This window comes from Akebia trifoliata, unplaced genomic scaffold, assembly GCF_017979445.1.
Source record: "Akebia trifoliata isolate Shusen 1 unplaced genomic scaffold, ASM1797944v1 Contig01401_ERROPOS500000, whole genome shotgun sequence".
NCBI classification, from domain to species: Eukaryota; Viridiplantae; Streptophyta; class Magnoliopsida; order Ranunculales; family Lardizabalaceae; genus Akebia; species Akebia trifoliata.
Window position 1 is genome coordinate 437,894 of NW_028237691.1, and position 24,585 is coordinate 462,478.

The 24,585-nt window shown below is 34.4% G+C and overlaps 1 protein-coding gene, 1 long non-coding RNA gene and 7 other non-coding genes across 11 annotated transcripts; 8 read left to right on the forward strand and 1 right to left on the reverse strand.

Annotated features, from left to right (window-relative positions):
• Positions 1-1,489: 1,489 nt before the first annotated feature.
• On the forward strand, positions 1,490-6,644 carry LOC147380445 (uncharacterized). Of its 3 annotated transcripts, XR_015175321.1 has the most exons (4): positions 1,531-1,683; positions 2,555-4,475; positions 5,736-6,300; positions 6,396-6,644. It is a non-coding gene; the product is annotated as an uncharacterized LOC147380445 (long non-coding RNA). The 3 variants fall into 3 exon arrangements; XR_015175322.1 differs by having other exon boundaries at positions 1,490-1,683; positions 2,694-6,300; XR_015175320.1 differs by having other exon boundaries at positions 1,493-1,683; positions 2,555-6,300.
• LOC147380446 (small nucleolar RNA snoR26) lies at positions 2,239-2,330 on the forward strand. Its single transcript, XR_015175329.1, has one exon. It is a non-coding gene; the product is annotated as a small nucleolar RNA snoR26 (small nucleolar RNA).
• LOC147380447 (small nucleolar RNA snoR27) lies at positions 2,372-2,462 on the forward strand. The gene has a single exon (XR_015175337.1). It is a non-coding gene; the product is annotated as a small nucleolar RNA snoR27 (small nucleolar RNA).
• Positions 3,878-3,969, forward strand: LOC147380448 (small nucleolar RNA snoR26). Its single transcript, XR_015175332.1, has one exon. It is a non-coding gene; the product is annotated as a small nucleolar RNA snoR26 (small nucleolar RNA).
• LOC147380449 (small nucleolar RNA snoR27) lies at positions 4,199-4,285 on the forward strand. The gene has a single exon (XR_015175338.1). It is a non-coding gene; the product is annotated as a small nucleolar RNA snoR27 (small nucleolar RNA).
• On the forward strand, positions 4,806-4,895 carry LOC147380450 (small nucleolar RNA snoR27). The gene has a single exon (XR_015175328.1). It is a non-coding gene; the product is annotated as a small nucleolar RNA snoR27 (small nucleolar RNA).
• On the forward strand, positions 5,209-5,300 carry LOC147380451 (small nucleolar RNA snoR26). Its single transcript, XR_015175333.1, has one exon. It is a non-coding gene; the product is annotated as a small nucleolar RNA snoR26 (small nucleolar RNA).
• Positions 5,338-5,428, forward strand: LOC147380452 (small nucleolar RNA snoR27). Its single transcript, XR_015175335.1, has one exon. It is a non-coding gene; the product is annotated as a small nucleolar RNA snoR27 (small nucleolar RNA).
• A 6,164-nt stretch (positions 6,645-12,808) lies between the features above and the next one.
• On the reverse strand, positions 12,809-19,862 carry LOC147380453 (fructose-1,6-bisphosphatase, chloroplastic-like). Its single transcript, XM_086431714.1, has 4 exons — positions 19,286-19,862; positions 15,843-16,067; positions 14,109-14,618; positions 12,809-13,116 (listed from the first exon to the last, which is right to left on the reverse strand). The coding sequence occupies exons 1-4, from the start codon at positions 19,715-19,717 to the stop codon at positions 13,045-13,047; spliced, it is 1,239 nt and encodes a 412-aa protein (XP_086287840.1). The 5' UTR covers positions 19,718-19,862; the 3' UTR covers positions 12,809-13,044.
• Between the last annotated feature and the right edge of the window lie 4,723 nt (positions 19,863-24,585).

Here is a 24,585-nt window from a genome sequence, read left to right on the forward strand (position 1 = left end):
GAATAAACATCCATCATTGAGAACCATTGCGATCGGGTTGACGAGTTGATTAATCAGGCGAGTGCAAAAATGGGGTGTCTACAGAGTCTTAATAAAGTTGAGTCCCTATTAGAATATGAGGGTACAACTATTTTCTTTTTTTCTCTATAAATAGATAAGTGGGGGACGTGAAAGAAAGAACAAAAAAAAAAAACATGACAGAATATCTGATTCTAAAACTTCTTCTTTCTAAGTAGCAGTTTTTTGGTTTTCTATCAAGAGGACCCTAGGGTTTAAGGGGTGGAAACAGCAACAACTTTAGAAGTGTCGACGTAACGGATTTTTTGGACTTCCGATCTCTGACGATCGACTCAACGTGACACGACTTAAGCTTCAGATCTCCGTTGTGACAAGAAGGTACGTTCCCTATAAATCCTAACAGATTTATATCCGTAAAGAACCAAGTTGTGTATGCTCGAATTCTTCACCCGAGTTCTAACTTCACTACCCTTCTTATGCAGACTCCACGTCTTAAGCTTATGTGAATGATTGAAGCAACATAGAACCGAGCGTTCCTACATAATCAAAGTTATAATAAACATAAACACCCATTTTTATATATAATAAACTTAATAAAAAATATCGAATACCTTATTATTCTAAATAGAGAAAGCTACATGATTCTTGTAACTTTTGAGCAATGATGAATCTTCTAGACTTCCAAGGAATTATTCATTTTCATGTACTCCCTCTTCTTCATCTTCATTTTCTTTCTTCCTCTTTTTCATCAACGTTTTCTCTTCCTCCTCTTATTCATCTTTGTTTTCTTCTCCATGTTTATGTTTTGCATGTGTTTCATATTCTTCCTCTTCTACAAGCACAAAATGCCTTCTTTTAGAAGTTGTCGGAGGAACTTGACAAGGTTTTACATTTGAAGAAATAGAAAGCATTCCTTTTTATTTTTTTCCTCTTGCCATAGCCTAAACACAATTGACAGAGTAACATATACGCTAGTCCATAACACTGCCACTTTATCAAAACATAAGTGTTCAATAATGTATTTTATTAATCACTTGGTGTACATAACACCAATTGTCCACTTGACGTACATAACCAATCATCTATCAATACATACTACAACATAAGTGTTTGATGATGCATTTCATCGAACACTTGGTCTATATCACAAAGCATCGAACTCAAGGTAAAAATTCAAATAGAACATCGAACAAGTGGTATTCATGATGCTCAACATGGTGGTGGTGCCACTCATGAGAAAGAAAATGAAAATAAAAAAGAATAAAACTTACTCGATAGGGTGTTCCGCTAGTATATATTAACATGTAGTGGGCCAAAAATGAAGAAGAACGTCGGATTTTTGGAGGAACTCTGACAGTGATGCCTGTTCCAATGGGGGTGCTTTCATCGACTGGGGTGCCCTAATCTCAAAAACAGATTTATTGGGGTGCTTTCGTACACGGGGTTGCCTAATGAATAATTATGGTGCGTTTAACATTATCCTTTAACTTCCAGTAATGGGTATTCGTGGAACCAACTCATAACCGACCCGTTGACAACCCTAATTTCTTCTCAACCTATTAATAAAAGGATCGACATAACACCTTGGCCCTCTCGCTCTGTTGGTGCGGCAAACAAGGTCTGTGAATGTGGATCGATGGCCGCAACGTCGATGGCAAGGATCTGGTAAGTTTCCTATTCCATTTCTTCTACTTCTAATCTGACAAATCTCTCTTCCTCTCACCCATCCTATCCTATCATATTATCTTCTTCCTCATAAACAATACAAAAAGAAGAGAAAAGAAACTTCCAAACTTAAATCTCATTCAAACAATCGTCTTGATAATTCCTACTACTTCGAAGCCAACATCTTCTTGATAATTTCTATCACTCAGATATGAAAAATCCCCATCAGAATCTTCATTCTAGCTGTCCGCCTTCATCCAAGTTAGATTTAAAATCAGGTAGAGATCTTGTTGGATGAGTTGCCTCTCTCTCTCTCTCTGCAACAATAACAATGAATCCCAAGTTCCTAAACTTGTCATGATTGACTTAAAACTTCAAACAAGGCAACCTCACTTGAACACTGAGATGAGATGAGAGTTCTTAATTTTTTTTTCTTTAGCTGATCCAAACACAATGGACTCGATGCCGGTTTGGATGTTATTCCATTATGAATAACTTGATTCAAAAAAGATGGTATGGGCTCTGTTCTAATTGTGATTTAATAAATTATTTATGACAGTATCAATGATGTACTGCTTCCTTTCGTTATCCTTGCACTTTGATTGCCAGTGAAGAAAACTATGGGGAAATTTCAGTCTGAGATGCTTGTTTTTGTTGTTTTTTTTTTACCATGCACGTACTTAATGTTGCTGGATCAGTGATGTTATTCTTAAACTGCGTTATCTATCTGAAACTCTATAGAATGGATTCAAGATGACTATTTCCTACTGAGATCCAGGGACCGTATTTTCATTTTTTGATTGATTTCTTTTACTTTTTTTTTTTTTGTTGGTTGTCATTTTGCTTTATTCACTTTGTTGATCTTGAGCAGAGTGGTGATATTTGTTTGTCGTTCTCCAAGTAAGATCTGAAGACCCATGCCTTGAAAGAAGATATAGCTCTACAAAGAATTAAATAATGCTGTTGTTCAACCTGCTATTGTTCATCGATGTCATGCTGTATTACTGCAGGTTCAACCACTAGCGTAGCCCCACATTGGCGGTGATGGTATGGGCTCTCAGTGGGATGCCACCAGTGACATGGTTGGACTTGACATCAAGATATGTATTTTTTTTAATTGATTGACAACAAGATATGTTGGCCATTTCACCTTGCTAAACCCCATAAAGATAACATGTTAGGACAACACATTCTCCATTGAACCATTACTCCTCAGTCGTATTGCTTCCCTTTACTCTCTTCAACGGTCACCACCTACTACCGAGTTATCATACTGAGGATTGAAGCTGTCTCGGTTTACCTTGTGTCACAATGGGAGCTCTTCTATTAGGTCCCAATTGACTCTCAGACCGATTATACACATTTATTCCTTAATGTGTTTCATAAAGAGTGAAGTGGGTCATTTGATTCATTTGATGTGCTTGAATTCTTGGTTTGTGTTATCCATTCGGGTTTCCTTTGGTTTTTACATCATTCTGTTGTTGCTTTGTATACTAATCTACTTTTATTAGAGCATTGGGGCTGGATGCATCTCATCATGAATGAGGCTGTTAGCTATGTAGTAGAACAATGTTCCTGTTATGATACTGGAACAGTGAACACCATGATTGACCATCAAGTTTATATTTTAATTGGAAATCACATTTATGATTCATATTCTTTTGTTCAAGTTTTGAATATCATATCGGGTGATAAAAAATTATGTCATGGAAGCCACAAGTTTCTTTTGAGATAGTCCATTTCCAATCCACACAAGGATTTTCCTTTTAGCTTACCTTTACTGCACTTAAAGTAGAGTGGTGGATGTTATGATTTCCTCAAGTAAGATCTGATGATCCATGCCTTATATAGCTTTACAAAGAATTAAATAACGTTTGTGATATATGACCATGTATGTGGTCATTGTTAATTTCTGATGTTATTACTATTATGGTTTGGATGGGTAAGCCTGTTTTTAATGAGATCAGTAACTTAGTGAAGGCGGGAATTGAACCTAGATTTATGCTATCATCACCCATAAACTTTACCAACTATGCTAGCTGGCACTATTCAATTGATTACATTATGATCTAGCCTATATTATCAATGTGCTTACTTTCTTGATAGTTCTTTTATATTATTGGTTTATGTGTAAAGGTGGTGTTTTGACTTCTACCTCTTTTTATTCTTAATTTGATTTAATAAATCAATTATGACAGCATCAATGATGTGTTGCTTCCTTTCGTTATCTTCGCACTTTGATTGCTAGTGAAGAAATCTATGGGGAAATTTAAGTCTAAGATGCTTGTTTTCTTCTATTTTACCAAGCACAAGCTTAGGCCCTGTGTGGATACACCTCTCTGCGCAAGATCAGGTTTTTATAGCTTCTCAACAAAGAGTAAAAACCTTTCCACGCAAGAGCAAAAACCTCTCTTCGCGAGAGCAAAAATGTCAAGGAGCTCTATCCAAACGTTTAATAGCTCCCCGCAGGAGTAGAACTCGTCAAGAAGCTCTATCCAAACGCAGTGCGACTCTTTCTGAATCAGTGAAGCTATTGCTAAACTGCGTTATCTATCTGAAACTTCATCGGATTCAAGATGACTCTTACCTACTGAGATCCAGTGACAGTATTTTCTTGTTCTGATTTCATTCTTTTATTTATTTTATTTTTTTTTTCATTTTGCTTTTAGCTTCCTTTTACTGAGCTTAAAGTAGAGTGGGTGTTAGTTATATTCATTTTGTTGTTCTTCAAGGAAGATTTGAAGACCCCCCGTGGCTTCAAAGAAGATATAGCTCTACAAAGAATTGAAATAGTTAAGTATATAACGATACAATTTGTGGTTATTGTTAATCAATAACATTATTTATTTATTCATTTATTTTTGGATCCATAAGTCTGTTTTTAATGAGATCAATAATCGGTGATGGCGGGAATTGAAATCAGGTCTATGGTATTATCGCCCTTAAACTTTACCAACTAAGCCAGCTGACACCTTCCAATCAATTACATTATAATCTGGCCTATATTATCAACATGTCTGCTTTCTTGATAGTTTTGTTTTATTTATTTATTTATAATTATTGGTTTAAGCGTAAAGGTGGGGCTTTGATAGTTCTCCTACCTCGTTCTCATATTTACTGTTTCTGGTTCAGTGATGCTATTCCTAAATTGCATTATCTATCTGGAACTCCATAGTAAGGATTAAGATTACTACTACCTACTGAGACCTAGATACATTATTTTCATATTTTGATTGAATTCTTTACTAGTGTTTTTATTTCCAGCTTCCTTTTACTGACTTGAAGTAGTGGGCGTTAGTGATATCGTTTTGTTGTTCCATCAAGTACAATTTGAAGACCCATGCCTTGAAATAAGATTTAGCTCTACAAAGAATTGAATAATGTTAGTGGTATACAACTACCATATATGGTGATTCTCAATTAATGACATTATGGTCTGGCCTATATCATCAACATGCTTGCTTTCTTGATATTTTTTGTTTTTTATTTATTTATTGGTTTAAGTGTAAAGGTGGGGCTTTAATGACGGCATCAATGATGTACTGCTTCCTTTCGTTATCCTTGCACTTTGATTGCTAATGAAGAAAACTATGGGAAAATTTCAATCTGAGATGCTTCGTTTTCATTGTTTTTACTATAGACATGCTAAAATTTACTGGATCAGTGATGTTATTCCTAAACTGCGTTATCTATCTGAAATTCCATAGAATGGATTCAAGATGACTATTTCCTACTGAGATCCAGTGATAGTATTTTAATGATTTGATTGAATTCTTTTACATTTTTTTTTTCTTCTGTTGGTTGTCATTTTGCTTTTACATTTCTTTTGTTGATGTTAAATGGAGTGGTGGTCATTAGTGATATTCATGTTGCTTCCCTTTACGCTCTTAAATGGTCACCATTGATTTGGTTTAGGCAGACCACTAGGGTCATCTCTCCTACTCTGAACATCCCATACTCCACAATTAGCATCTAATGACCTTATCAACTTGCACTGTTGTCAGGACGGGCAATCTCTTGCAAACTCATCTATTTGCTCTCTATCTGTTTAGGTCTGACCAAGACTACAATATTTATTCTAGTATCAAATCGCAACAATGGAACTTGATCTGATATCATTTTAGTGTAGTCTGAGATCTGAGAATGGACATAGGATTATAGGATTTTACTTGATTCCAAATATCAATCTAGCATTGACAATGATGAAAACTCATAACAGATCTTCCATAGAAATGCAATGGGTCTTGAAATGCTACATAAATGATCAATAAAAACTGAAGTAGCAGATTCATGTCCAGCCTTACCCATAAAAACAGTAGTGTATTTCAGCATTCTAGACATCAGTTTGCAAGTTTCTTCCTGGAAAGTAGTGGAGATATTGATCAAAGCTGGTTGGTTGGTGCCCCTTGTGCCTACTGAATTATTGCAGAGATGAGATGAATATAGCTCGAGCTTCAAGCCTACAAGAATAGATGGGTCTTCTTGAACAGTAGATCTAACAAAGTAAGAGATAGCCTCATCAGTTTCTCAGTGGTTGATTCCCTCATCAATGTCCCTTTCTAAATGCTGTCATTTGGTGGTTTATTTTGGCCTATTCTAATTATTAAAAAAAAGATGGTATATTTTTGCCTATTAACCCTTACTACATTTTTATTCACCTGTTATAGTTTTTAATTCCATTTTAAGAATTGAGCTTATATGAACTGTTTCAGGCTGAGGTGTTGAAAACCTCTCCGGAGAACGATTTACAAGTTATTCAGATTAAAGTTTGTAAGTTAGGTCTGAAAGTTGGATCACTGATTCGACCTTCACGGAGTAGTTTGTGTTTTATGTAATATATTTGATTGTTGACTGAAATTAATTAATTAGTATCATATCTTATATGAAATAGTGAAGGATATTGTTCTTATTGATTGATTGTTATATGAAAATGAGCATTCTTATTGGTTGCTTGATTCTCACATGATTGTGAAAAGTAGTCTTTTGTAGATGCTCTCACTGCCCTATGAAACAAGATGTTTTCTCACACCAAGTATCTCTTTGACAGTCCCTCTTAACTTTCAGCTGATATAAACTTAAAAGACTGAAGGAGTTGTATTTCCTTGTTAGTTGGCCTTCGATTCTTCTACCAACTTGGTCTCCGGGCATCATTTGCAATGCAAGAAATCAGTCTAGTACAAAACAAAAAATGTTTTTGTAGAAGATTTCCTTGGGTCACCAATCTGTGTTCTTAAACATTTCAAATGCAATTGATTTGCTGTGTAATGAGAATCTATCACCGAGATGTTGACAAGTTCAACAAATTTGATTCTTTGGGTGGACATGGTATCTTTTTTTTTTTTTTTTTTTTTTTGTCTTGATGGGTTAAGTGTTGTGATCCGTAGGCCCTCTTGGTAGGGGCGAGGCAACTGGCCTCTTAGAGAACCATAACTTGCTCAAATCCCTAGGGTACGTTCAATACCCCTACAAACCACACGTACCATTTAAGCCAGGGTAAATCCAGGTGGGCAGCCAATGGGGGAGTGAATTCAAGACCCTCTTGCCATTATGCCCAACACTCTGTTGGTTAAGGGTATTGGAAATAATCTAGTTGTCTAGTTGTTTTAGTTATAGTTATTATTTTAGTAAAAGTTTTTATTTTTTTATTATTTAGAAGGGTAGTTTTGTCTTTTGACTTTATTATTATTATAAATTCATGTCAAGCTCTTAGATTGAGACTTGACTATCATTTTTCTCAAATTCTTTTTGGTATCAAACATAAGGAATTTTGCCCTCCCTCATTGGTTCTTCTCATTTTTCTCTTCTTTATTCACTAAATCTTAACCTAGAGCAATCTCATTCGAATTTTTCCTTTCGAGGGTGTTTTAATCTTTATTTTTTCCTTTTTATCGTATGTTATGATAAGGATGTAATCACATTCAGCGATAATCTTTCTGTGTTGTGTTTCTACCTTACGTTAGGGTTTGTTTATTCAAATTAAAAAAAAAAATCCCTATGAAAACAGCAGTAGATGTCAATTAAGGTCTAGAAAATGGTTTTTAAAACTTTAATTTCATAGACATTATGGATAAAATTTATAGTAAATCCTCTAATTAGATATTATTCATTTTTAGTCCACAATAACTATTGATTTTAATTAAATGATGTATTTTTGAATTAATTACAGTTATTTTCGTGTAACAGGAAAAAATCGTAAATTTCTAGAAGTCAAAGCGTTCATTGCAATTACGAATCCAAATAAAGTTAAAAGATCAAAACCCAGACTCAGTGGGCCCTCATGGATTGCGGTGCTCAGGTTGAGTAGGGTGGTGTAGTAAATAGTGCAACTCTCCTCAAGATTCGTATAGTATGTTGGTGGTGGAAAATAGTTTTGATTGAAATTAAGTTACAAAATCGTATGAATTTAGATCAAAACTTAAAGGGGAGGAAGGAAAGATAGAAAAAATCTCAGAATAATTTAAAATTAGGTTTTTATTTTCCTGTTCTTTTCTTAACTTCAATTTTGTAATGAGACTTTGCCAGATTCGATTCCAAGATCAATAAAGATAAATTCTTTTTTTCTTATCTCTCCATTTTTATTTTTCTTTGATTGATTTTGTAATATTTCTTAGTTAAATATATGTTAAAGAGGTTAATGAAGCCAAAACAAAATATAATGAATCAACATGTTCTGATATATCATATTTTAATATTTTTAATTGATTTACTTTTTGTTTATAAGTATTGAATATCTATTTTAAATTATCGAGAATTCTAATGGTTTAATCTTAGATAAGGTCAAGTTAAATCATGTTGAGTTGCTATAATTGATTTTAGATGTCTATATTTGTTCATTTGAAAAGGAATCATACTTTTCAATTATTGTGTGTGCTAAACTAGATTCACTTTCCAATCTACGGGCATTAACTTTGTTTGAGTAGATTAAGATAAAAACGATTCGAACTTGTTTTATTTATTATATTTGTTAGAGTGGATTTGACTGATCTAACATTTGTTTTATAGTTTCTATATTTCATTAGTTTAATTATTTATTTCTAAATTAGTTTTTAATTGGTTACTCGTAGTCTTTAATTGGTTTTAAATTAGAAGGATAATTGGATAGTGTTGTCTTTATGGATCGACCTTTGCTTGTAAAGGTTTTTATATTTTTGTTATATTATTCTTATTGATTCATAACCACAGCTTGAACAAATTGGCGATCACTTCCAAAGACAACAGTTTCATCCAATACCTTTTTAACAAAATTTCGATTAAGATTTCTGCAAATCAAAGTTTTATTTTTCAGAAAAATTCGAAAATTTTTTTTTGTTGGATTTCTGAATCACACACGAGCAAAACCCTAAATTTTTTTTTGATTTTTGTCAGAATTTCATCGCGGCGCCTTGGTCAACCTGGGCGGTGCGATCAAATCTCAAGGTTCACATCTTGGATTTTTATAGTGAAATTTTGTAGATTCGAGGAATTGAATGAAATAGTAGGTTTTATGGATTTTTTACTTGGATTTATCTTCTGTTTTCAGTCGAAGGATTTGATGAGAAGTAACGTGGTTGGAGAATTTATTCGATCATCCGGATTTTGTTCTTTGACGAAAAAAAATAATTTTTTTTTTCTTTTTAGATTAAACTTGTAGTAGGTTTTAATTTTATAAAGTTCAAAGTTAAGAGTTAAAATTTTATTTTATTAATTCGAGAAGGCTTGGAGTGTAATAGATTTAGGGAAGGACGAAAGTGGGACGTAACTGTCTTGGTTTCTCGGGTTCATACACTGAAATTGGTGTAGGTGGCCCGAGTCGACTCAACTAGTTTATCCCCCTTCTAGAACGGGATGTAAGACTTGTTCCCCTCACGAAACTTCAGTTAATGGGTTTCTGTACTGCTTTTGTTTGATTATTCCTGAATACTTGGATTTACATTTAGTAAAAAAGTCACCCTTACTAGGATGACATTATAAGATAAGAATTGGATTTTATCACCAATTTCTTGTCTTTTTAGGAAGAATTAAATTCATAGCAAAAAATTAATTAAAATTTAGTTAGACTTGATTTTAGGTCCCATCGAGTTCAATAGGTGAAACTAGTCTGAGTTGCTCCAATTGCACTTCTTGATAAAGGTTGGTGCCTAAGCAAGATATTTCTTCGTTGTACCCTATTGTATTAGGGGGATAAATTACCTATTCTAAACGAAGAGGTGATTTAAAAGTGCCTTTGCTTCGTATTGTGCACCGTTTCTTATCTGGGGGTTAAATTGCCTGACTTTGATTTCATATAATTGGGCTGGAAGCTCAGATTATTCTTTTGAAACAGTTAGGGGTTGTCTAGTCTATAGAACCCATAAAACATTGTGTGAATTCATCATTGTTTTCTATGCGGGTCTGTAGTGTATGTTAAAATAGATACAAAACCTCAAGTAGATTTACATCGTCATGGAGTTTAGGAGAGAATCATGAATCCTGTGAGTCTTATGTGATAATTATGGTCATTCTCCCGAGTATTGTTCGAGTCTGCCCATGCTCTATCTACGCAGGCCAATATGTGTAATTCTCAAAATTTTTATTGGGTACCGACATCTAGTTCTTTCAATTAACCATACCACATAGATAATTGATTTTCCTCGGATATTATACCTGGACAAAACGAGTTCACTCAAGGTAGTCACTTTGATAACCATGAGGATTTATATATACATGATACCTTGATGATGAATCCAATCATAATTCCCCAACCTAATAGCCTTCTCTTCTCTATTACGCCTCAAGTCTTTGGGTGTACGTGCTTTATTCAGGATAGGACTCCCCATCGCATAAAACTGGAAGACAAAGCTATTCGACGTATTTTCTTGAATTACTCCTCTATGTTAAAGGCGTATTGGTGTTATGTTCCCATTTATCACTGTGTCATATATTTTCTTGATGTTACTTTTTTTGAAAATGTTCCAGTCTTCTATCCCACATTTATTTTGCAGGACTCTCCAACTTTGCAGGAACCGTTTCTTATAATGCTATCGTCTGCAAATTTTTTTCCATCTTCGTTGACTCTTAACGTCTACAATAGTTGCCCTTGCTCCTTTACAGTTTTGCCAACCTCTTCTTTTGATTTAGGTATATCATCTCCTACCTCTACACATATACATGCTCTTATCCTTTCTATTTTTGACTCTCACTTACCTATTACTCATTGCAAAGGTAAGCAGGGGTGTGCTACTAATCATCATATTGTCTAGTTTGTTTTCTATCAAGGTCTTTTTTCCTCTTATTAGGCCTATCTTACAGTTACTAATTCTATTCGAGTTCCTCAGTCTGTATCAAATGCTTCGCGAGCCCCTCAGTAGACTAAAGCTATAACTGTTGAGATGGATGCTTTACAAAAAAATAATACTTGAAAGCTAGTTAGTCTCCTATCTAGAGAGCAGATCGTTGATTGTAAATGAGTTTTCATTGTGAAATATCTTGCCAATGGCACTGTTGACAAGTATAAGGCCCGCTTAGTTAATAAAGGGATTACACGAACTCCAAGAAAAGATTTTGGTACCACGTTTACTCTTTTGCCAAATTCTCTACTATTCAACTTCTTGTCTCATTAGCTGTGTGTAATTCTTGGCCACTTCACCAACTTAATGTGAAGAATGTCTTTCTAAATAGTGATTTGAATGAAGTTATTTATATGAACTCTCTTCTTCGTAGGTTTTGTCTTCAAGGGGGGGTATTTTAGGAAGTTATGTCGCCTTCTTAAATCCTTGTATGACCTGAAGCAGTCCCTGCGAGCCTGGTTTCAGTGTTTTTCTAAGGTTATTTAATCTATGAAATTTTCTAGGTGCCACTTAGATCATATTTGTTCTGTTCGTTGAGGAGTGGATGGTCATTGCACTATTGTCTTGATTTATGTTGATGATATTATTGTGATTGGAGATGATGGACAGTGGATTGACAGAGTTAAGGTGCTACTGGGTCGTGTTTTTAAGGTTAAGGACTTAAGTCCACTCAAGCATTTCTTAAGGATAGAAATACATGTTGGATCTTCTTCAGGATAGTGAGATGTTTGGTTGTCGTCTTACTTCCTCCCCTATGGATCAAAATGATCATCTTTATGCTGACTCTGGTGATCTTTTATCGAATTCCTATTCTTATTAGAGACTTGTAAGTTGTCTGATTTATCTTACTAACACTAGACCAGATTTGTCCTTTGCGGTCAGTACTTTTTATGATGACAATCTTATCTCATGGAAAATTAAGAAACATAACATGATTTCTCGTTCTTTTGTTGAAGTTGAGTATCGTGTTATGGCCCTTGGCACATGTGAGCTAATTTGACTTTGATTTTTGCTGACAGAGTTGGGATTTCCTGTTTCTGATTCTTCTACTTTGTTTTGTGACAATAAGTCTGTTATCATGCTTGCTTCTAATTCAGTTCTTCCAAAAAGAACTAAGCATATTGAGATTGACATTCACTTTTTCAAAGAGGAAATTCTATCTAATGATCTTCAGGCAGTCTTCGTACCTTCTTCAGATCAACTTGTCGATATACTTAAGAAATCTGTTGGTCCTTCTATCACTAATTTTACCTTGTCAAGCTGGGTTTACTTGATATATTTACCCCAGCTTGAAGGGGAGTATTGGAAATAATCTAGTTGTCTAATTGTTATTTTAGTCTTAATTATTATTTTAGTAATAACCTTTATTTATTTCTTATTTGTAAGGACAATTTTGTCTTTTGACTCTATTATTATTACAAATTCCTACCAAACTCTCAGATTGAGACTTGACTATTATTTTTCTAATGATATCATCTATTGTACATAAACAACAAGACTTCTTATCTTATCTTTTTTTTTTTAATACTACTAAGCAAGCAAGCTTTAGTGGTCAATAGAGGTGAAGGCAGACTCTACGAGTTTTGAACTGTGGGTCGTGATATCACCATTCACAAACCTTTACCAACTTGTTGGCACATTCAGGATATTCTACCTTGATTAATGTTGGTCTTGGTCTAGTGTCAAGAATAATTTTGACCATGTTTTTCTCCTCCCCTTTTCATATTTATCTTTGTACCTTCAATTTTTCTAATTACAACTTAAGCATGTTAACATGCTTAATTTGAAGGTCTGGGAGAATCCCATGTACTAGGTAAGAGTGTTAAACACAATGAATCTTGATCATGAGATAAGAACAACTTAAGCATTCCATGCTTACATCAATTGTTTATTGTACTCAGCTGGTGCACAACAACACTAACAAAAGGGAAGAGAGTAATTAGGGCTCAATTCAGGTCTCTTCCAAGTGTCGTGTGAAATTGAATTCTGAATATTTCTTGAGGAAATCCATGAACACTCTATAGAAAAAGTCAAGATCTCTTGGGTTTAGGAGTTTTCAAGCCAAGTACTTCTCCAATTTCTCAACATCGTCTGGGCTTCCAATGAATAGAGGAACGCGTTGATGAATCTGTGAAAGAAACATGATCATTAGCTTATTGCCTAATATAATTTCTGCTACAAAAGTAAGGTAAGGGTCTGCCTAACCCAATCAAATTTTTTTTTTTTTTGACGGATAAAAAAACTTATGTCAAGAGAGATAAGCACCCGGAAAGAGCTACCGAATACAAATACAAAGAAAGAAGAATGAAACAAACTTAGCCATTCTTACAAACAAGTACCCATCTAAGATTGAAGTTCTTGAAAAGCAATCCTTTAAAGTTATGAGTTTGTACCAGTAGAAAATTTCATAATTCTCAAAAAAAAAAAAAAAATCATTAATATGTCTTATGTTCCCCATGATTAGTTGATGCAAGTCAGGGCATATCAAAATTGGGTATATACCTTTTTTGCGTCAAAATAATGTTAATTATATTTGCACATAAGTGATAAATTAATGAAAAGATGGCTGTCATGTAACAAAGATTGATACGTCTCAGGTTTTGAAGGAATGAGAAGAAGATAGAAAAAATATAGATTGATCTGGTAAGAGTGAATTTTTTATAGACATGGAAGTTCATAAATGGATGAACAAGATTTTTTCAGTCAGCCCAAAATTTTCGGGATTAGGCTTTGATGATGCTTTATGTTATGAGATTTGAAAGATGGTACTTTGGCAATTAAATGTTGTCAATTAGATCAATTAATTATGAACTTCCATGTCAACATAAGCTATCCTATTAGAACTAAGATCGTATATCATGGTTTTAAATCCTGGTTTCACATCTCATCTTGTTCACTAATGACATCAAGATCTCTCGGGCAAGTCATCTTAGTTTCGGATGGTTTTTAATGGTTTTATTTATTTTTTTTATTTAAAGATTTGTAAGCCAGAAAAAATAAGATGAAGAAGCAAATAGTGATTTAAGCATCTCATCTTGTTCATGAATGATACCAAGACGACTCGCCTCAGATGATTTTTAAAATTTTAACATGTATGTGCAAGATCATTTTTGTTCTTACCGCATCTGGCTGCACATCAAGTATTCTTTGATGTCCATCTGAACCTTTCCCGCCAGCTTGTTCAACTAAATAGCTCATGGGTGCGCACTCGTACAAGAGCCTCAGATTCCCCTTCTTGCTTTTAGTATTGCTTGGGTTCCCGTAAATTCCACCGTACAGCAGTGTTCGATGGATTTCACCAACAAGGCAACCTATGTAACGGGCAGAGTAGCGCTTCCCTCCATTGGCACATTCGTCCTTGAGTTCATCGATATACTTCTTTAGCTTATCGTCCCACAACTGGTAATTGGCTTCATTGAATGAGTAGATTTTACCTGACTTTGGTATCTGGATGTTTTTTTGTGTCAATACGAACTCCCCATATGAGGGATCCAAGGTGAATGAGAACACGCCGTTGCCTATTGAGAGCACAAAGACTGTCGAGCTTGAGTACAAGCAGTAGCCAGCGGCCAATAAATTTCTGCCAGGTTGACACACGCTGATGATGCACTTCTGTTCTGCTTCGCTGATCTGCGTTGAATAATAAGTTTAGGGATTTTCTGTTAAAAAACCTGTGCTAAGCTGATGAATCAATTTCATGATATCACGTGTACTAAAAAAATTTAGAGTGATTGATTAGGCGGAGAAAAAAACAGATGTGTACATGTGGCATCATGTCATTGATTCATCAGCTTAGCACAGTTTTTTCATACACAATGTACAAATTCAGACATGTATTCGAATAATCAGCGTGGTTTAGAACTGAACTAACACATTTCTTAATCCCTATAACGGGGAGCTAACTTATGTAACTGTAAGAGGGGTATAATGTGTGAGCATGAAACGAGAGTGCACCCAAACCATCAGATCAAACGCGTAGGGATTGTAAGGGAGCATCCACTCTCCCGACATGCACTGTGGGATTTATTTCAGTTATGGATCAAGTACATTGATAAAGGAAAGAATCAAGATCCATAACGGTGTCCCATTCCTATAGAATAGGAACGGTGTCTACATGGCAAGTTTTGACAAGCTGTGCAATCCAACCAAAATGTGCCACATAGACACTGTATACTGCTATAGGAATGGGACACTGTTCTGGATCGTGACTCTAAAGGAAAATATCTAAGTGTGAAAGGAGGAAACATAACTACAATTTTCCTAGCATGTATGAAGGAACGGAATGGTATCAAAAGAAAGAAATGTTAAAATCGTGTCTGTAACTAACGCTTAGAATCATAGAAATAGTGAACACAATCACAAAGCTCGTTAAATTGGTAAAATCAGTGAGTGTTGATGCCACAACCTGGATTCAAAACCTGCCTTCACTTAAGTTTTAAATATCACCAACCAGCTTGCTTACAAAGAAAAAAAAAAAAAGGTTATGTTCTCAGAAAATGGTATACTTATATATAGAGAAAAGGGATCTTCCAAGAGTTTCTTTAGTTGAGTTCCAACAACACTAGATTGTGAATCTGACTTAAGAATCCGAGTTTCTTTGATAAACATTAAATCCTTACTCAAGGAAAATAATTTCAAGAAGGTTGACATTGCAATGGATCTTGAGGTGTTTGTAACAAAAAATATCTTCACCAAATTCATGTTGAAACTCAATGCAAAAAGGATCATTTGGTATTAGGAACTTCAATTCAATTGGCAGCAGAAATCCAAGTTTTCTTTTTATGAAAAATGTTGGGTCATTCTGTAAATTTCATTTTGTTGGGGGATTTAAATAAGCAGAGTAGAGTAAATTACTGTGGAGTCATCATCAATGTCGACAAGGCACTGGTCGTGGGAGTTGTATATTCCGAAGATGGAACCAGTGGTTAAGGAGGTGTCAATGTTGGCAGATCCATCGACAGGGTCAAAGACGACAATGTAATTTCCAGATAAAGTTTCCTCCACTGCAATTGGTACGTCCTCTTCTTCGGATGCTATAATTCCAGTCCGTCCACTGGATCTCAGGCAGTTACAGAACACCTGTACATTGTGATTTAACCATTTTGAGTAAGCTCAATGATCAGTTATATTAAGTTTCATTCTACAACAACATTTTGATCAAATAATTATAAATTTGTTATAACCCCAAGGGGGTTGGCTCAATAGCAATTTCAGACCGATAAGCGGTCAATGCCCGTAGGTCATGAGTTCAATGCCCAATATGAACATTAATTCCTCTGGAGTCACCCGCAAGAGTGCACCCTCACTTACCTAATGCGTGTAATGTGCAGCGTTGCATGTGCCATGAGATTAGTCCTTGGACAAGACCATAGTCCATGGACTGGGCAAAACCCAGATATGGGCGCAGTCCCCTGTCTACACGAGATACCCCGTAATCAATTTTTTTTATTTATAAATTTGTTATTATAAGGTAGATCAGTAAATTCACAGCCAAAATCTTATTTTTCATAGACAATGAACATTTAGCTAAAATGGGTAATTGGCTATTTTACATCAAAGACAACTTGATTGATCCATCTGAGTTATCATTAACTCAGAAGATTTTTGAGATCTGGATTTTTTATTCTGATTCAGATCCTACTAACTATACTATTACTTGATCTGATTGGTGTTCGAAATTTTTTGGTACATTTGACTATTCTTTTACCTATTTTTCTTCTTTTCAAACTTATAATAATATTCTATTTTATTATTATACTCTTTCACTTTATAAGAATTCATGTGGTAAAATACGATATTTTGATAAATTTAAATTATAGTTTTCAAAGCAATGTATATTTGAATCTGGACAGATCTAAGGATGGCTCTGTATCCAACCCAGATCCAACATCCAAGTTGGGTTAAGAGTTTAAATCATATTTGACTCATTTTTTTATTCGGATGTATTCCACCGATCAAAACTAAGGGTGTTCAAAAAATCCGGAACCAATGATCCGGACCAACTTTTTTAACCCAGAAACCGGATCGAAACCGATTTCTTACTCATAGGTTCGGTATCGGGTTAGGTGTTTGGAACTAGAACGATAGTAACTCAAAACCCGGAACCGAACTGATATATTTGACCACCCCTACCAACACCTCTCAAAACTAGCTGTATTTATTTGGATTTTTACAATGAAAAAAAAAGGGGAAATTATCAAAAAAATAAAAAAAAAAAAATTTATTTACAAAAAACAATCTAATTTTTAAAAAATTAGAAAAAGGGTACAAATCCGGTCTTTCAAAGACCGATTTTTCTCTCTCTTCAATTCTCTCACCTCTTTCTCTCTACTCTATATATTTTTTTTAAAAAAATGAATTTTTTTTAACTACCGGTCTTTCAAAGACCGATTTTTCTCTCTTCAATTCTCTCACCTCTTTCTCTCTCTTCTATATTTAAAAAAAAACGAAATTTTTTTAAACACCGGTCTTTCAAAGACCAGTTTTTCTCTTTCTTCAATTCTCTCACCTCTTTCTCTCTCCTCTATATTTAAAAAAAAAAATAATTTTTTTCTTAAATACTGGTCTTTCAAAGACCGGTTTTTCTCTCTCTTCAATTTTCTCACCTCTATATTTTTAAAAAAAGAATTTTTTTAAAATATCGATCTTTCAAAGATCGGTTTTTCTCTCTTCAATTCTCTCACCTCTTTCTCTCTCCTCTATATTAAAAAAAATGAATTTTTTTTAAATACCGATTTTTCTCTCTTCAATTCTCTCACCTCTTTCTCTCTCCTCTATATTTAAAAAAAAAAAAACGATTTTTTTAAAATACCGGTCTTTCAAAGACCGATTTTTCTCATAAGATCAAGATCATTTTATCATGAGATCAAGATCTCATGATCTTGATCTTGTGATCTTGATTTTATTGGGTCCACACGAATGTTATGTTTGATAATCCTATGTTAGAATAAATCTTCCTATCATTACCCACAAAAAAATATAAATGCATCATTGTAATATTAACCTCAGAAGATGAAAAAGTAAAAAAAAAATTATTCTTTTGGAGAGAAGAGAAGAGAAGAAAAGGGAGAGAAATGAAGGGTAAAAGGTGGAGTAAATTTCTTTATTGAAATCGAGTAGGAAGAGATAAGTAAAGAGAGAAATTTAATTTAATTTTTTTTTTTTTAAATATAGAGGAGAGAGAAAGAGGTGAGAGAATTGAAGAGAGAGAAAAATCGGTCTTTGAAAGACCGGTATTTAAAAAAAAATTATTTTTTCTTTTTAAATATAGAGGAGAGAGAAAGAGGTGAGAGAATTGAAGAGAGAGAAAAATCGGTTTTTGAAAGACCGTTATTTAAAAAATATTCGTTTTTTTAAAAATATAGAGGAGAGAGAATTGAAGAGAGAGAAAAATCGATCTTTGAAAGACCAGATTTGTACTCTTTTTCTAATTTTTTAAAAATTAGATTGTTTTTCATAAATAATTTTTTTTTTTGGATTTTTTTGACAATTTCCCCCCCCTCCTCTCAAAAAAAAAGAGGCTAATTTTAATTTTTTTTATTTATTTATGGATTTCAAGTAAAACCCAGATGGGAACCAGAATCGGACCGGTTTAAGTCCAATCTCATGGGTTTCGGGTGGGGTTCAAATTCATCTTCAGGCCACCTGTCCGGGTTGAATCTGGAACTGGTCAGTTAGATCTAGGTTGCGGTTCACACCCAAATCGGACCGAAACCCGGTAAACCGATTTCAATTCAGTCCGGTAAATATAAGCGTTGTGTATCTAGAGGAAAAAAAATCTATGGTTCTAGGACATGACATGTAAGGAGAGTATTGGGGGAGTATGTCAGAAAATCATTAATTCTTCGTGAAAATTAGACTATCGGACGGGTTTCTTTCTTGGGAAATGTTCAGCACCAAACATTTCGGCAAAACATTTTTCAAAATATGTGTTAGAAGTTTTGGAATTGGCTGATTTTTGGTGAGGATGATCTCTTCGGTGAGGAGATCATCATCACCAAAAATCAGTCCATTTCAAAACTTCTAGTCCTTCCATTTTGACGGGCTAGAAGTTTTGAAATGGACGGGCTAGAAGTTTTGGAATGAGCTGATTTTTGATGATGGTCACCGTATAGACCATCCTCATCAACTTTCAGCCCATTCCAAAACTTCTAACTCATGTACGACAAAAATGGTTGGCTAAAATGTTGGCCAAAATATTTGGTGCTGGACGGGACCCTTCTTTCTTAATTGTTAAAGTAAAGTCCTAAAACAACACCGACAACGCACGTTAGAACGAAGGAGTAAGAAGAAGCGACCTGGTTGGAGATAACGTCAAGCTTCTGTTGGTCTTCACCTTGGACATTAATGGTGCCTTGAGATCCAGTAAGCTTAGAAATGTTGGCTCTCTGTAAGAGAGAACCGATCTGCTTACAAGCCAAGGAAATGCTGGACAGAACGATTGTCAACTCTGCATCAATGTTCCCTTCTCTCTCTTGATTCAACAGCCAATTCGTTAGGTTTTCTATCGCGAATCCTCCTCCAATAGTAGTACTGACCTTTCTAGTGTTGATCTTGACTTCAGAAGTAGCTTTACAGTAGATTCCAGAATCGAAACCTCTGTGTCGTCTGTTTCTTTGAGGAATCTTAGTATTGTCGGAGGAGACCAAATTATAGAGACGAGAGATTGAAATTGAAGAAGGAGATGTGGAGAAGAGGAAATGCGATTGCGTTGGGATTGCTCTAGCCATCTCTCTCCACTCTCGTTCTTCTGTTCTTTTATTTTCTTCCTTGATTTTACTCCTGATCTTTCGAAATATATTTTTTTTCTCCTCAATTGTTATGTTTTGTGGGATATTTTTGTTAGATAATTACAATTGAAAGGTTGAAAGTCGATTGGGAAAATACCATGGATGGAAGATATTTTGGAGATTCTCTTACAGTTATTCTGTAAAATACGATTTTGACCCCGGGAATCTATGTCACTCGTACGTTTGACTAACAACGTCAAACTTCGTTTGAAATTAGAAAAACTACTTTTTAGTAGTGCCTCACTGATTTCATCTAGGTCGACTAGCCTTACTTTTTAGTAAGGAAGGAAAAGGCCCAACAAAGCTCATCCACCATCGTCTAGATTCATAACAAATCTCAGTGGTTTTATTTTGACGGTAGATGAGCCTTAGTAAGCATGGTTCCAAAATTCGCCCGAGTTCTCTCGGTATCAGGCATGGACGAGATGGATGGACAAGTTCATGTATCAGACGAGATTTAAAGCCTCACGTTCATTTTTTTCATTTTTGACAAAAAAACTCATTCAAGATAAAATGGTATTAAGCATGGATGAGACAAGACACGAAACTGAGTTTTAAAACCATATTAGTATGATGTTATTTCCTTATTAAGATTGTAGGGAAAGTGCTTTTGTTTAATCAATGAGGTTTTCTTGAAAAATATTAAGTCGTTAATCCACTAAATCTTTACTATTATAATGAGAGAAGGCGGAATTGGAGTGGTCAGCCATCGAATTTTGGATCCCACAAATACCCCCAACCTTTACAATTAAATTTAATATAATCAAGGTCATTCTAGTTTTGAATAACAATGTGTTGTGAGATGTCTAATATTCTTATTGGACTTGGATTTCAAGAGGCAAAATAATATCTTAATGTTTTGTTTTGTTTTTTTGTTTTTTTTGTATATATTATATTTTCAAGTAGGGTTTCTAATGTGTTTTTGCTATGTGAGGTTCTTTGCAACTGTGGACAGAGGGTCTGTAATGTTTATCATTAATAATGGATCTTCTCCTTTTCCTTCGTGGACGTAGGCAATTTGTCGAACCACGTAAATCTTGTGTGTTTGTTTTATTATTTTCTTTAATCTTGTTATGCTTCCACACAACATGAGGAATGTACACGGTAAAGCATACGCAACTAATGTGGCAAGGGCATTGAACTGCAAATTTTTTTTCTTTGTGTATCCTAAAGAAAAATATCTATGATTATGTGCCCTTGTCACGTCAACTGCGCACAGATTGCGTATGATTTACCATGTGCATTCATCATGACTTCTAATAGAGAAAATGACTCTTAAAACCATAATTTTAAAATTTGAAAATTACACTTGACTCCAACATCCATTCAAAAAATGATTCCCGGATAAAAGAGATATCTTACATTTGTACCCATTCATTAGTAGAATTTGTGGAATGGATGTATGCATATTGATTCTCCTTGGGGCATCACATGCCGTGCTGTATCATAATTTAAATTTTATATTCAATGAAAAATTGAAGCATGATAAAGTGAAATCAAGTCAAAAACTCAGGACCCAACTGGACCGAGTCAAATTAAAATATTTAATGACTTAAAGTACCCTTATCATCTACTTCAAGAAAAATCCCTTTGATATTTTCTCTTAAAACCTGTTGTCATTTTAGTATCTCTTTCTCCTCTTCAAAGTTGAGCTATATCTTTCCTCTTTAAGCTTTAGATATATTTCATTCATCCTTTCTAACTTAGAAACAAGATAGGATTATTAAGGAAGTAGGAAACAATGGATATTTTGAGTTTAAAAGGGTTTTCTTCAAGATATTAAAGACAAAGTTAATTGGATTAAAGAACTTGATGACAATGACTTTTCTATTAGAATATTCAAGGGTTTTATTGTATAGGATGAAGTTTATGGATTGAAAGCCAAGTTGAATGAGTTAAAGAACTTGTATAATCAAGGGTTTTCTTCAAGAGTTTGAAACTGACAAATTGAAGATGAAGTTGAATACACTAAAAAGCTTCGAGATGATTGATTCTTGGGAGACAAATAAGGCTTTAGATGGATTTTTGTGGGGGAAAATAAGGATTTTTTAAAATGCATTTCAGCTTTTAACTTGGTGCATTGAACTCGACTCTCTTGAATTTTCAATTTAACTCGATAAGTTGATTATTTCGAGTTTTAAAACCAATACACCTTGAAATCAAATTGATTTGAGTCGACTCAATTGAGTTTCGAGTCAACTTGATGATTTTTAAAGTTGTGCTTAAAACCACTTTGTAAAACACAAACTAATAGGTCCCCACTTGTAAAAATATGTACCATTTAAGGCCCTATTCTTAAATGTTATCCTTGCAAGGATTTTGTGGAACTTTTTCTATAATTAAATTTCATTGATTTTCTTCAATTTCAAGAGTTTTGAATATGATATTCTACATCAAGAACAATAAAGAAGAAATAAAAAAATTCTAATACAACCACACTATGAATACAAATCAGATTCCAATATTCTCCAAATGTGCAATAGCAACTCTGTTGATGTTAAGAGAATTCGGTTTGGAGGTTTTGTGGAGGTTTGAGAAGTTTCTGGAGAAGAAAGAAGAAAAGGGTTAATGTTGGTGGGATTGATGAGAAAGGTGAAATTTGGGATTTTGAAAACCTAGTTTTTTCCAAATTAATTATCCTTCCTTAGTGGTTTAGAGAGTTGCAGGTTTGGGTATGGATTTTTTTTCATGAATGGGCATCATTGCTGGTAGTAAGGGTGCAACTTGGTTCGGTTTGCTTCTGTTTGAGGTCAAATTGGAGCTTAACCGACATAGGTCGATTCCACTAAATAAGAACTAGAACCGAACTAAATTTGATTGGAACCAAACCAAATTAAAGTCGGTTTGGTTTGGTTCGGTTCTACGGATTGCCAATATTCTATAAATTGGAAGTAATATTTTTCAATGAAAAAGCAAACATAAAATATCATACAATACATCCCAAATCTATCCATAAAAATTCATTAGTTTATTCATAAAAGATGACTAATCTATGTCCTAACTCCTAAAATAATTTATAATAATTATTATATACATATATATTTATTTATTTATTGCATAGGGGTTCAATTCTATACAAGCTTGATCCGATAAATGAATCAAATTGATCGATTCTCCATTTTTGTAATTTGGAATCAAACCGAATCAAACCACCCTAAAACTATCGGTTTGATTCAATTCTCGGTTTGAATCGGACCAAATTGCACCCCTAGTTAGTAGTAGTAACGAATCTTGGTAGATCAATTGCGGACAAAGATGTTTGCAAGGTAAAAAATCTCAAGTTTCATGGGAATAGCTCTACTAGGAACTTAAACGGGCCATATATGGGTGTGGGTTGTCTCTAACAAATGATTTAGTTCTAAAGGTTCTCCACATCATTCTAGCTGGAACCCACTTTCTTATTCTTTAATTAGGTTTCAAGAAAATGAGAAATTGGTAGTTATTCTCCTAAATCCGGAGCTTGCATTAAAATATTTGACATTCTTGGCATGATGAAGCATTTCAAACAAATCCAACTGTTCAATGAAATATTGAAGAGAAAAGATATCATCAATCAAAGAATGGTTGGGATTCTCCTCAATAGATATCACAAGCTTCTTTCTTTCCTAATGTTAGTAAATGTAGTTTGAAGTGCAAGGGTTTAATATTTTTGTATGTGACATTAATGGTACCTTATTAAGGGTACAATATTTGTTTTCTTATTTCATGTTGGTTGTTTTTGAAGGTGGTAGCATTTTTAGAGCCTTTTTGTTGCTTTTATCTTGTCTCATATTTTGAAGTTTAGACCATAAAATTTGATGATTGTGGTATTCATCACCTTTTCTGGGCTTAAGTTGAGGGACATGGAAAGTGTTGGAAGAACAGTTTTGCCCAAGTTTTTTCTTGAGAATCTCACCCTTCAGATCTATGAGGTGTTGGCATCAATAGGGAGGAGGGTTGTCTTCACTAGTATCCCTATGGCTATGGTAGAGGGATTCCTTAAAGATTATTTGAGGGTTGATGTTGTTATAGGGACTGACTTGTAGTGCCATGGAAAGTATTTCACTGGTTTACATAATGGGTTAGGGTTGCTTGTGAAACACAAGGTTCTTAAGAATTTTTTTGGAGATGACATGCTAGATATTGGATTTTGAAGTAGCTCAAATATGTAAAACCATCTCTCCATCTTTCTATACAAGGTATGTAGATACACCAATTTAAACGGTCCCACTAGAAAAGGACCCTAAAAAATCATTTTTTTATCAAAAAATCATCAACAGGCCTAAGGGCCAAATCTTCAAAATTCGATCTTCTTGTTCAAATTAAAGGTCCTAAGACTTCTAATAGTCTAATGGACTCATAATAAGGTCAATTCGTCACCTAAATCTCCATTCACCACCATCCCACTTTCAAACCTAAAATAAAGTCTTAAACCCATTTCTAAGCCTACCTAAGGTCCACCAATTCTCAACCACCCTAAGCCCCCATTTTAGCCATCTTAAATCAAACCTATACCCAAGCCCAATCTCAAAGTATCCATATCTATAATCTTAATCAATCAACACCAAAAATTCATGATCATCAAAAATGACACATGTCACCCTCACAACCAATATTCCAAAAGAAATCATTCTCATCATCCCATCATTATTCTCACATCTACCACATGTCATTACCTAACCCCATCACATTCTCCTCAAACTACTTCACAAGTCATCTCTATTCCTCCCACACCCCTTCTCGTTAATCAACTCACTTAACACAAACCCCAAATGCTTGAACTCCCTCTTTGAAGTCATTTCTCTCAATCTCTCATCTCAATACCTCTC